The 12,097-nt window shown below is 35.8% G+C and overlaps 1 protein-coding gene across 1 annotated transcript; it reads right to left on the bottom strand.

The window, feature by feature from the left end:
• Nucleotides 1-2,082: 2,082 nt before the first annotated feature.
• On the bottom strand, nucleotides 2,083-5,835 carry LOC117397307 (brain-specific homeobox protein homolog). Its single transcript, XM_033996060.3, has 3 exons — nucleotides 5,405-5,835; nucleotides 3,340-3,530; nucleotides 2,083-3,195 (listed from the first exon to the last, which is right to left on the bottom strand). Exons 1-3 carry the CDS (start codon nucleotides 5,655-5,657, stop codon nucleotides 2,947-2,949), a joined length of 693 nt encoding a protein of 230 aa, XP_033851951.2. The 5' UTR covers nucleotides 5,658-5,835; the 3' UTR covers nucleotides 2,083-2,946.
• Nucleotides 5,836-12,097: the final 6,262 nt, after the last annotated feature.

The raw sequence follows: 12,097 nt of genomic DNA, 5'->3' as shown, positions 1-12,097 counted from the left end.
CTGTATAGGAAGATTGTATCTTGCAATCTGCCGGTAGATATAAGAATAATTCCGTTACACAGAAATGTATGAAACAGCCACAGTGCCTTAAACAGGGGTCTAATTATCCATGTATTGCAGTAAAGCTTGTATTGGCACACTGGGTTCATGCTGAGTCACACTGACACATCAGTTTAGTCTATTCTACATGTGCATTTCCATTGCATAAATCCAAATTAAACTGAAATCCGAAGTTTAGTAATGAAGTGTCCATACCTGCTCCGGAGCTATTCTGAGTAAATAAACATGCTTGTTAACCAGGAGAGTATGTCTGAGAGCCTTCCACTGGAGATGTTACTAAGGTAGCATGGAGAGGAAGGTATGCATTTAGAGCGCATACCATGAAGCACATTTACATCACTGCAGATCCAGGCAGGCCTGCTTTCTACTGTCTTTCACAAACTATGGACATTTTAAAAAGTAACCCATTCAGGGTTGTGTTAGGCCACGTTGAAAATATGATTTGTTTAGTATAACCCGTGCAACAGGAAAAAGTAATTTAGGAAAGAATATATATACCGAGCTCCATTTGTATAGAACTTTCTCTGGTACCCATAAATCTGAACCAGAAAGGTTTCTGTATATACTGGGTTCCAATTATGGGTTGACCCCTTATATTCTGATTATTATTGTTGTTATTATTATTATTATTATTATTATTATTATTATTATTATTATTATGTACACATACACATCTAAAGCCGCAAACCATACCATAGGAGATCATTATTACATCACAGCAAACAACGAAGAAAGTATAATGATTAATCTCTCTCTCTCTGTCTCTCTCTCTCTCTGTCTCTCTCTCTCTCTCTCTCTCTCTCTCTCCCCCCCCCCCCCCCCCCCCCCCCCCCCCCACTATAGTAAAACAACGAAATAACTCAATAATATATTCCAAAATGTCTTCAGCACCCTCAGGGTCTGCATTTTATAAGGTAAATGTGAATTGTGCAGCTTTCAAACAATAGGAGATCTGAAAGGGTGGGTTAGTTTGGGTTAGTAGAAAGTTGTACTCGGATTCTGCTATGGCAGTCTTTACTATAGTATTGTAACCTAGGTACACTTTACTCAAGCGTGTCTATATTTGATACAGATGTACTGGTAACCTGGGGGTGGTATGTTCACATTTTAAGAGGCATCGTTTAGTTCAAGGCTTGCACACAGAATGCATTTTAAGATCTACAGCGTTCTAGCCGCTGTAGCTTTCTGAGCCCTCTGAAGAATTATTGTTCCCGTCAATCACATTCGATGAACCCACACGCATCTTTAAATAGCCCCGTGTTCGTTTTATTAGATGTTTATGAATTATACAACTGCATCCATTATGAATTACACGCTGTACCCAGAAGCGTATGCTCCTTTTAACTTCCACTACTGCGTTTTAAGCGGGTATTTACATACGTCACAGATACACATTGCAGGTATCAAGTAGGCTCACTGTAAATAGAATATAATTTGTTTTATATGTTTTTTTTAGCATGACAGAATAATAATGATCTGAAACGTCTTTCTATCGGTGTTTTCTTTATGTGCAATTGCATAAACTACAAACATGCTGTCATGTAATAGTAAATGTTTGCTTTACGTATCATTGGAAGTTCGTATACACTGTAAAATGCAAATTGTAATCGAATATACTTTAGACACGCATACAAAATAACAACAGTACTAATAATACAAATAGCACAAATAATAATTAAATGTGGCCAAAATAATAATTAAATGTGGCAAAAATAAGCAAAACAGTAAAGCCTAAACGTGTTTATTGTTTTAAATAGGATCCAAATATTTATGTTTATTTCGGTAAATCTTTCTTTTTTATATAATGAATCACTTTTTGATTCCTATATTTACTTAACCAAATTCCAGAATATTTAATAATAATAATAATAATAATAATAATAATAATAATAATAATAATAATAATAATAATAATAATATGCTCATAAAAATACGTGTTGCTTAAAAAAAGTATTAAACACAAATGTAATGTCCAGGCAAGAACATTTAATAGATGAATTTATTAAATAATGGATCATGCTTAGGTATAGTAACTTGAACAACACCACAATTAAAGCGCTATTTAACAATAAAATGCAAGTGCTAGGAAAGGGTAGCATAAAATCAAATCTAACGTCTCTACAATTAAATATAAGAGTCATTGTTAAAACATGTCATTGTATATACAGGATAGAAAACGTTATGTACAAGTTGCCTTTACAATTGAGAATTGACAGTATGTTTCGCTTTACTTCTCAGGAGCCGAAGAATAGCCGATGCAGGGATTTTAAATAACACTCGCATCGTGTCATATACTTCTTCTTAATCTTTTAAACGAATAATACCAATAACATTAATAATAATTCTAAAAGTGTTTGCAAAAAAAACAGCCGATAACTCACGGCCATCACAATTCGAACCAATACGCAGTATTTTTTCTTCTTCTCAAAGTGCCTATGTATTTTAGAAATAGAAACACAATCTGCTTTTTCTGCTGTTTTTATAATTTAAAGTCTTTGGTCCTGAACACTTAACTGTTTTTCTGTTTTGTTTTGTTTTTGTTTTTTGGTATTGGTTTTAGACTGTAGACGCTTTCTGCTTGTTTCTCAATGTAACGTTGGAATAGGAATTAATTTCCGGTCTCTTCACTGATTTGATTATACGATATAGATTGTATTTTGTTTGTAACGCTCAACAATAAATTGATAATGTGAGAATAACTACAATAAATAATAATATTTTATAAAAGTATTCTGCTCGTGAGGACGCATCTTAAATATTTAAGTAAAACTCGATTGTCTCTCTTTTTTTGGACGGTGGTAGATGATCCCAAATGCTAGAACCCAAAAACACATTGATAGTTTTGTTTTTATATGTTCAGTGTCAATTGCAAACAGTAAGTCTCGATTATAACAAATGCTCTGGGGAGCAAATATCATCATCTTCGATATCAACATCGTCTTCGTTCTCCTCCAGTACGTAAGAGTCTTGGTTGCAGGCCGTCTTTACTTCAGAAGAGAATTTCTCACTGCTTTGTGTTTCGCCGGAGTTGCGGTCCTGGCTCGCGTCCAGATCGTTTGGGCTTTTCTGTTCCTCATGTGTTTTTCTCAGCTGTTTTTTGTGCTTCATCCTTCTGTTCTGAAACCACGTTTTTACCTGTAGTAGAAGGTTGTTTGAAAATTACATTAAAAAATGATCAGATCATAAATAACGTATGGTTGTGTATGGGTTCCACTAAAGACACGTGCTTCTAAATAGAACGCACGGGGACCAGGTGTGCAGCACGTTATAGTTTGTTACCTGTGTTTCTGAGAGGCTGAGGGTGGATGCCAGCTCGACGCGTTCGGGGGTAGAGAGATACCGCTGGACCTCAAATCTCTTCTCCAGACCCGAAAGCTGAGAGTCTGAAAAGACCGTCCTGGCTTTACGCCGTCTGCAGTGCTTTCCGGGTAACTCGGGGTGGTGCTGAAATAAGGCCGGGACATGCATACCTAGAGGAGAGCAACACGAAGATTTATGAATAAATAAATAAATATATAAATAAATAATAATAATAAAAAAACATACGACTTTTCCCACTGTAGCAGCTCATATTGGCCATATTCACAAAGCATTGTTAAATTTGCAAATTTAAAAGAACTGTTTTAGGCGGAACTAACAAAACACAACTACATATTTATTTAAATCTTTTTAACATCGGTATTTTGTTTTCTTTCTTTCTTTCTTTCTTTCTTTCTTTCTTTCTTTTTTCTTTTTTTTTAGAAACAAATAAATGTTAACTTTACAGGTTGGTCAATGGTTGCCCCTCTATCTAACTGATTTTTCTTTTTTTTTTTTACTAGCTAGAATACCCGAGCAGCGGCAAAGTTGAATGCAGTGCACGATTATTGTGACTAATATAAGAAGATAAAAACGTTCTTAGAAAATTTAATGAAATCAATGATTTCTTTATAGAAATAAAAACAAGATAATTACTGCCACAAACCGCCAACAACAATGCAGTACTTTTTAACAGAATGACAACATATAGAAAGCAAATACCGGTAATTGTATGCAAAGTGTACTTGCATTGAAACAGGCATTGCATTGCTCAAAACAGAGATGTCTCAACGTGAAGGAATAGAAATTACACGATAACACATTCATTATTTTAAGTAAATGCATGCTATGAAGACAGCGCAATATATATATATATATATATATATATATATATATATATATATATATATATATATATATATATATATATATTACCATGTTGATCAAAACTTTCTATTTTATCGTGAGATTTTCAGGTGTACAGAGTGTGAAATTAACTTTACAAATACTTAAATTAAATGAAATAGTAGAAGTAACAATCCTACCACCAATGTAAATATCACATTGTTCTATACAGTCAGATACAATATAGACCTATTCACTTTTTTTTTATACTTTACTCGGTTTCCTGCGCGTTTCGATGCGTCCCAATAAAACAGACATCACTTTATGACAGCATACTGTAGTTTTAAATTCCAATCTCATTTGAAATCAGTATTGCAATAAATTAACTAACACCTTTTTTATCTATTATAATTCAGTATTAACTTAACACCCTGCAAATGTGCGGTCACACACGATAAAACAAAGCACTTAAGAATATTACCCAACAGAGTTTAACCACTTCGCATTGTTGATATTCTTCACAGTGTAAAGAAGCGTCACCTGTTTATTCTGACAACCTTTGTGTTTTTTTGTAGAATAGAACAATTTAAAAAATGCTTTAAAAAGAAAGATATATTTTAAATCTAGGTTATACATGCGTTTGTAACCGTGATAAAGAGTTTATTTAATATATTTAACTGCATTTATAGCACTGGTGCAAAAATAAATAAATACAAATAAAATATAATAAAAAAGAACACAATTTTAACACATATTCTGTCATTATACGACCGCCTAAAAGTTCTTAGTCGTATTCTCCAAATATTCTAGATTCCTAGAAAGACACGACATCACAGCTTTTCTTGTTTCATGCGTAATAGTTATTTCCTTTCGCTTGTTATTGATAGCACAATCGACTCGATCTATTACCTACATTTTCCTCACTTATAACCACATTGCATTAATATAGACCACTCTTGTAGCTTTAAACTCGATAGAACAGCGAGCTATTGTGGATTATAGCAACACCAATACCTATATCATTCGAAATAAACCCCCAAAAAAGAAGAAAGAAAGAATATCTATTAGAGGTATACTGTGATCAGTATTTACTGACGCAGTTACTTTTTTTGTTTTGTATCCACAGTAATTCGTTAAGAGGTTTTAAGTTAGAAGTAGTCGGGTGTTCAGTAGTTGCTTATACAAGGCATACTAGACTTACCAGGGGATGTTAAGAAGTAAGGGTGATGGTCCGGCTTGTGAAGATGGTGATGCGGATGTGGTGCCAGTATTGGCGTTGGCATGAGGGGGTACCCGTACTCCAGAAGGGGTACCCTCGATGCCAACGAGTGGAAGGGCGATGGAAATACTTCTCGTAAAGGCTTAGGCTTATGTAGCAAAATATCTTCAATAAAGAATGATGTTGGTCTCTGAGCGGGCATTGGATGGGCCGGAGACGTGAAATTTAGATTCATTTTCACCTTCTGTACAGTAATTCAGTCAGTCCCAAGGATTGGTTGCTGTAAATATATATATATATATAGCCTATATATATATTGCCAAATCAGTCAGCCTTCGTCTAAATTATTAGTGCCAAGGAAAGTAGTTGTTTTGTGAGAAGCAACAGTGAAGCCAGGTTGATAAGTATTTATTGTAGCAGATCGAGACGTACAGATTGTGAAATAGGCTTGCCATTAACCAATAGGAAAACAGCGGGGCGGGAGATCCAATTAGTTCTATTATGGATTAATTATATTGACGGCCACGGAGAGGGCGGGCCGCTCGCCATGGTCCTGAAATGATGCATCGCCCACAAGGAACCGAAGCGATTCTGAAAAGCGTCTTGACTTAAACCCATTGGCAAGACATTTAAACCCCTTTCCCTTGAAAGAACTAGCAACGTGTCAGCGGTCTCAATGTCCTCTTTGTCTTATGCTCTCTTAAAAAGACAATTGTAATGTTTTAGTGTATAACCAAGTATATAAAGAAGAAGATCGCTAATATATAGGCTACATTTATTAGACTTACCGTCTACTCGCTATATATATAGTATATACATAGTAGCCGTGGGACTTAAAACCCTATATATATATATATATATATATATATATATTCGTTATTATTCCGGTGTCATTGTCTGCAATTTCACCTTTTGGCCTTTCATCTTAACTTCTTTGCTCAGCCATATGTACCGCTCCCTTTGGGTATATTTACTAGGATTATTAAGTACTAAAACACAGCAAGAGATAATTTGAGCTCATTTCCCGCCAAATTGGCCCTAATTATTGACATTAAACTCGGGGAAATTACAAGTGGGTACTTCTGCTCCATCTCCTTATTTGCTGCCGTAATTTGTTGAAATCGAGTTGTCATCACAGTTCCAATCACGGCAGTTAATGATGAAAGCGCTTTAATACGGCAGAATTCTCGCGGCCATGCTATTAGATAATTAGAGAAGATTTCAAGAACTGCAAGTGCTAATCCTTGGGCCCGAGGACAGGATTTCTATTCGATCAGACAGGTAGAACAAATTAATTACTGGATTCAATTAGTCCTAAAAGTGCATTACTCCAGCAAGTGTAAGCCGTGTCTTCCATATGTATGAGCTGGTATAGGGTAAATGGATGAGCGCCTTTAAGTGACTACAAATGGCAAGCCTCATTCGGTTTACTGAACATGAAAACGGGGTGAAAGAATGGGGTTGGAATCTTGTAATTACGTTTCCCTGCGTGCGTGCGCGTTTTTTTTTGTGTTGCTGTTATGCATAAGAAAGCGAGTGTCTTGAAACGTGTGCACTCACAGGCAATAAAATAAGAAAAAAGCACGCCAGAGGTTCAAATGCGAGAGCTCTTTTCATGCAAACCACCTCACTTCTTCCCGTGTACGCTATCCATCCCAATTTAACTAATTTGACATTTTCTGAGGACCTGCGGGCTGTCGTCAGCTTTGTGTTTAAAAATTAGAAATCCAATTTTCCAGGTATGAGCACGCTTTGTTAAGGTTTCATTATCCCCATTTGTCTCCACAGAAGCAGTCTGTATAAACACGGGTGTAGAACTCAAGTGTGTGTGTGCCAGGCATCGCTTTTGGTGTTGTTGCTGCTGCAACCCACCGCACACGAGTCCAGGTGGTCGACAACCTGCATTTTATTTTCAGAGGTAAGTGAAGTAACAGGTAACCTCAGGTGTGTGTTTCTCTTTAGTGACATCAGCGTCCCAGGGGGATTCTATACATTGTACAGCAAGTCATTAAGAATTAAACATCGATCTAATGCAACAGGTTATACACACATTTCGTTATTCGTATACTTTTTTGTTTGTTTGTTTGTGTATGTCTACAAGTAAAGTCTAAAATAGTGACAACGCTGAATGTGACTTTTGTTATAGACTGAAGTGGTGTGCTTGTCTTTAGTCCTTAAGGGGTTATATCTATAGTTACGCTTTAATAAACGTGTCACTTACATTGCACATGTAAGACAATGCACTGAGCTCTTTGAACTGCTTAATGTCTTACGTTTCATATAGCTATCTGCCGCCCATACGCCTGCTCACCATCAACGTAAACTGCCAGCAAAACAAGCGTAATTACAAAATTAAACAGGTTAGTTTAGGCTTTGCCTGGTCAAATCTTACTTGGCTGCATTGACAAAATAATAATAATAATAATAATAATGATAATAATAATAATAATATAATATATATATATATATATATATATATATATATATAATATATGGCTTAAACGACAGTAATCTACAGAATACTTAATGCTACCGGTATGTATACCTGACCTTGGGCCTACCCAGAAAGCTATTCGTAATATATAACTGGATTAACTTGATTTTTTTTTTTTTTTTTCAGTATGCTATTTGGAATAATGTTTCCACTCTCTTAATTCCAGGTGTGTGATTTTAACATTGTAATTTCTGTCAACCGTTTAAAACAACTTCACATAGCATGCCTTCTTAATTGCTAGCTTTACATTTATTTCCCATTTTTTGGTTGATCTTCGAAAGCGTTCACTAAAAAAAAATAATAATAATAATAATAATGATAAAAAAAAAAACAACTTAGTAGTCATATCGAGTCGGCCCCGTTTGCAACATAGCTGTTTCTTGCAAGGTGTTTAACATTAGCAGGATTATTCAACTGTATGGCCCTTAGTCGTGTTTATGCATGTACGCGTGTAACAGTACGCCCTCTCACGGGGTGCGCTTTACAGGTACCTGCCCTGAACCAACATCATCTCTTCAGCATTATTTATGTATTTGATTTTATAATTGCTTGTAGAATTCTATCGCATTAATTGTGGCATGAGTTCTGAAAGGAGCGCAGCGTCTGCTCGTGGTCTTGGAGTAGGATTAATAGCACAACAGGGTAACTAGTTCCTTTTAGGAGCAAATGGGAAAGTAAATTAATTAATGGTGATGGAATTGGCTTAGAGCGCGGTCAGTCAATAGAGTCAATACGGGAGGCTGCGGCGGCGGGGGTGTTTTTTTTGTAATTTCATCAAGTGAAATCGGGAGGCTTGAAGTCACTGCACCACTCTTAACTTAAGTGACACGTTTATTTTAAGAAGCTTGTAGGATTAAGTGCAACTTTTACATCAGTGAGCCTCAGCGTTGAATTCAGCATTTAACAACTTAATTCCCATATCAATGATGAATGCGCATGTATGTATGTATGTATGTATGTATGTATGTATGTATGTATGTATGTATGTATGTGTCTTCATGTTTCAACACATATATAATTTACCAAACTGTACACCTGCTATGAATATACAACTTATGCTCACAGAACATTATTCCCTGTGTTTTTAAAACGACATGAGTTACCCATACCTGACTTTATAATAGAATTAATCTGTATTTAGGTTATAATACAAAACATATCGTGATTAGTCGCATTGGAATAACGCCTTCCGTTAAGTCTAGACCTAGTTTCTCTACTTCTTAATACCAAACACACTTCCGTTTTAACCGTTTTCAAACTGCTGTCCTATTCGCACAGCGCGCCTTACTGTAAGATTTAAAAAAAAAATCGATAATTGGGTGGAAGAAAACAATAATTCCTTACAGTAATTTCCCAATAAATGGTTGTAGCGCATTATGGTGATACTACAGTCATTGTGTGTATATTTGTAATACCTCTGCGTATAAGCCACAGTCCATAAGGCATTTCTCTGGTCTGTTTAGTTGCCTTTTCTACATTCTTTGTATTACCCACAGCTCTGAATACTCTCTTGTACGTTATAGATGCAACTCTTTGGCAGATCAGTGGCAGACGCGAGGGTTAACGAAACTGACTCTAATTACCCTTCTCTTGTTTGAAATTCTTTTGATAAATAAGCATTTAAGATGTTACAAAGGACCTTTTCTGTTAACTTCATAATATTGCAGCTGAATTGACAACAGTAGAATCTGGCTGAAGTGGCTCCCAATGACCGTGCTAAATAGCACACACACACACACACTCTCTCACACACACACACACACACACACACACACACACACACACTGAGACACTCTCTCACACACACACACACACAGTCTATATATCGTAAAATTTTCTAATTGATGTATTACGCATCACTAGTATTTGCAGCGTAAGATCCAGTCTGTATAGAAACTTAACTGAAGAAAACAAAAAATAAAATAAACATAGGCAAAGATAATAGGCATTTTTTTAATCAAGAGCAGTTTTTTAATCAAGAGAAAATCAATAGAAAACTTAGATGCACAGATTCATTTTCAGAATACACAATCTACAGAGTCAGAAATAAAATGATAAATTGCACGTCACAATTTAAACTAAAAAAATGTTACATCTGGTACTTTAAACCATTTTAGTAATCATAATTGACTAACTCGTTCTAGCTGAGCACTGGACTAGTTCAATACATGTAATGGTTTTAACCAAGTGCATTTTTAAAAAGGAATTATTATTATTATTATTATTATTATTATTATTATTATTATTATTATTATTAACAGTACAAATAGAAGTACTAGTATATTATACACACTAATCTTTGCGATTAACGATTTAGCTTTTTGACTTACAACACAAATTGTATCATGCCTGTAAGCACACAAATTGTGTCTCTTAATGTCACACATGTTTATAGTATATCTTGTGAAATAACACTAATAATACTACTACTACTAAATAATAATAATAATAATAATAATAATAATAATAATAATAATAATAAAAATAATAATAATAATAATAATAATAATAATAATAATAATAGGGGAGTCGTGCTCGATTGAAGATGGCAAAGAAAAAAAAAGACAAAGAACCCCCCCGCATGTTTGCACATTTGATAAACGTGTACCTTGATGGATTAGAAATGGAAAGCACAGCCCGCTGATACTGTGTGAGTGTTTAGGGGGGCAGTCAGAGTTGTATAGTGGAGGTGGGGATCCGCAGCCGAGGAGGAGAGAGTCTAATCCCGGGTGAGACGGCGTGCACAGTGGGGTTGCCTCCAGCGGGGTACAAGCGCACTGCCTATGCTCAACAAACTGAAATCGGCTCAGGTTAAGAGTGTTAGCAGCGAAAGCCAAAATAATTAAAGGGAATCTTTCAGGGTGGGTGTGGGGGAAAATAGATTTACAACATAACAACCCCAGCTGGGGTCAAATGTGCAAAATAGGATATTTGGGAGTGAAGCCGCAGACAGAATACCAGTATAACTCCCCAAAACGGATCACTCCATACAATTAGATCAAGGAGATGCTATCGTATAAAACATGAATGTATTGCAATTCATATATCTGGAGCATGGCTCAGGATACAGTTGGAGTTCGATTAAATATGTATATATGTGATGCAAAAATTCAGTACAATGCAATGCAAACTACATGAGTGAATGCCAACAATAAACCGGAATAGAGGGTTACTAAGGGTTCCCTTATGAGAAAAAAAGCTTAAATAAACACGATAATACATACATACATTGGGGGTTTTAATAATATCAATAATAATAATATTTTGGAGTCGCATGTATTACTGGGTTTTGGATCAGCACATTATTAACTGTCACCAGCTATTTACCAGCCGCAGTCTCAGCACAAGCGCCATCTACAGATTAATGTCATGTACCGCGTAAAACAAACACAACAAAGGGGACTTGTCAAAATTCTGTTCTCACTCCACGGACTCTGGATAAGGTAAAAATAATTAACTGGATTATTTAACGCAGTTCAGAATTTCCTTACCGATGGTTTATTTAGGACCCTATCAAAAACGTCATATTCTGTAAATTGCACGCTTTTAAATCTCTTTATATGTGTCAGCAGGTTCTTAACAAAAAGGCGTGCGTTATCCTGCAAACATAAAATGACATGCATCTCAGAATAGTGCACGCTTTCCTACTATATAGTATATATTACTGTGTTATGTATAACTTGTGAGGTGTGGACGATTTTCACGTGTATGAATGTTGGCGTTCTTCCAATCATGAAAAATGAAATGTCTTTTTTGCACGTTTTCTTAATAAATGAAATATCTCCAAGGATTGGTACAAACCGATATGAAAACCCTGTCATCAACGTGTAAAACCAAAATATACATTTTTGTTATGCGTTGCCATTTGTGCATACCAAAGTTCACTCACAAACTGTGTACTGTGCTGAACAGTTGCAGACTGCAGCAGTACTTGCAGTCAATACTGTTGTGTGCAATGCGTCTGGAGGTACAGGTTGATCCATCCCCAAGTAAATCAGCCTCCTTCACCGAAGATCACACAGAGACATACACAGGAGCCCCTCCAACCCCTTTACCATGTGCTTTATGTAAAGATAGATAAGTGTGGCAGTCAGTCTGCGATAGTGAATGTCTGTGTAATATGTTGAATGCCCAGCAGGACACTCACCCTGCACTTTCACATCCCCACCTGTTACTCCACA

This window comes from Acipenser ruthenus, chromosome 40, assembly GCF_902713425.1.
Source record: "Acipenser ruthenus chromosome 40, fAciRut3.2 maternal haplotype, whole genome shotgun sequence".
Classification (NCBI taxonomy): Eukaryota; Metazoa; Chordata; class Actinopteri; order Acipenseriformes; family Acipenseridae; genus Acipenser; species Acipenser ruthenus.
This window is presented reverse-complemented; position numbering and strand designations above follow the sequence as displayed.

Bases quoted from the DNA above. Each gene is read 5' to 3' on its own strand.
- LOC117397307 (XM_033996060.3), bottom strand. From the start codon at position 5,657: ATGAATCTAAATTTCACGTCTCCGGCCCATCCAATGCCCGCTCAGAGA. The intron at 3,531-5,404 runs GTAAGTCTAGTA...GCTCTCCTCTAG, and splicing joins TTACTTCTTAACATCCCCTG to GTATGCATGTCCCGGCCTTA. The intron at 3,196-3,339 runs GTAACAAACTAT...CTTCTACTACAG, and splicing joins TCAGCCTCTCAGAAACACAG to GTAAAAACGTGGTTTCAGAA.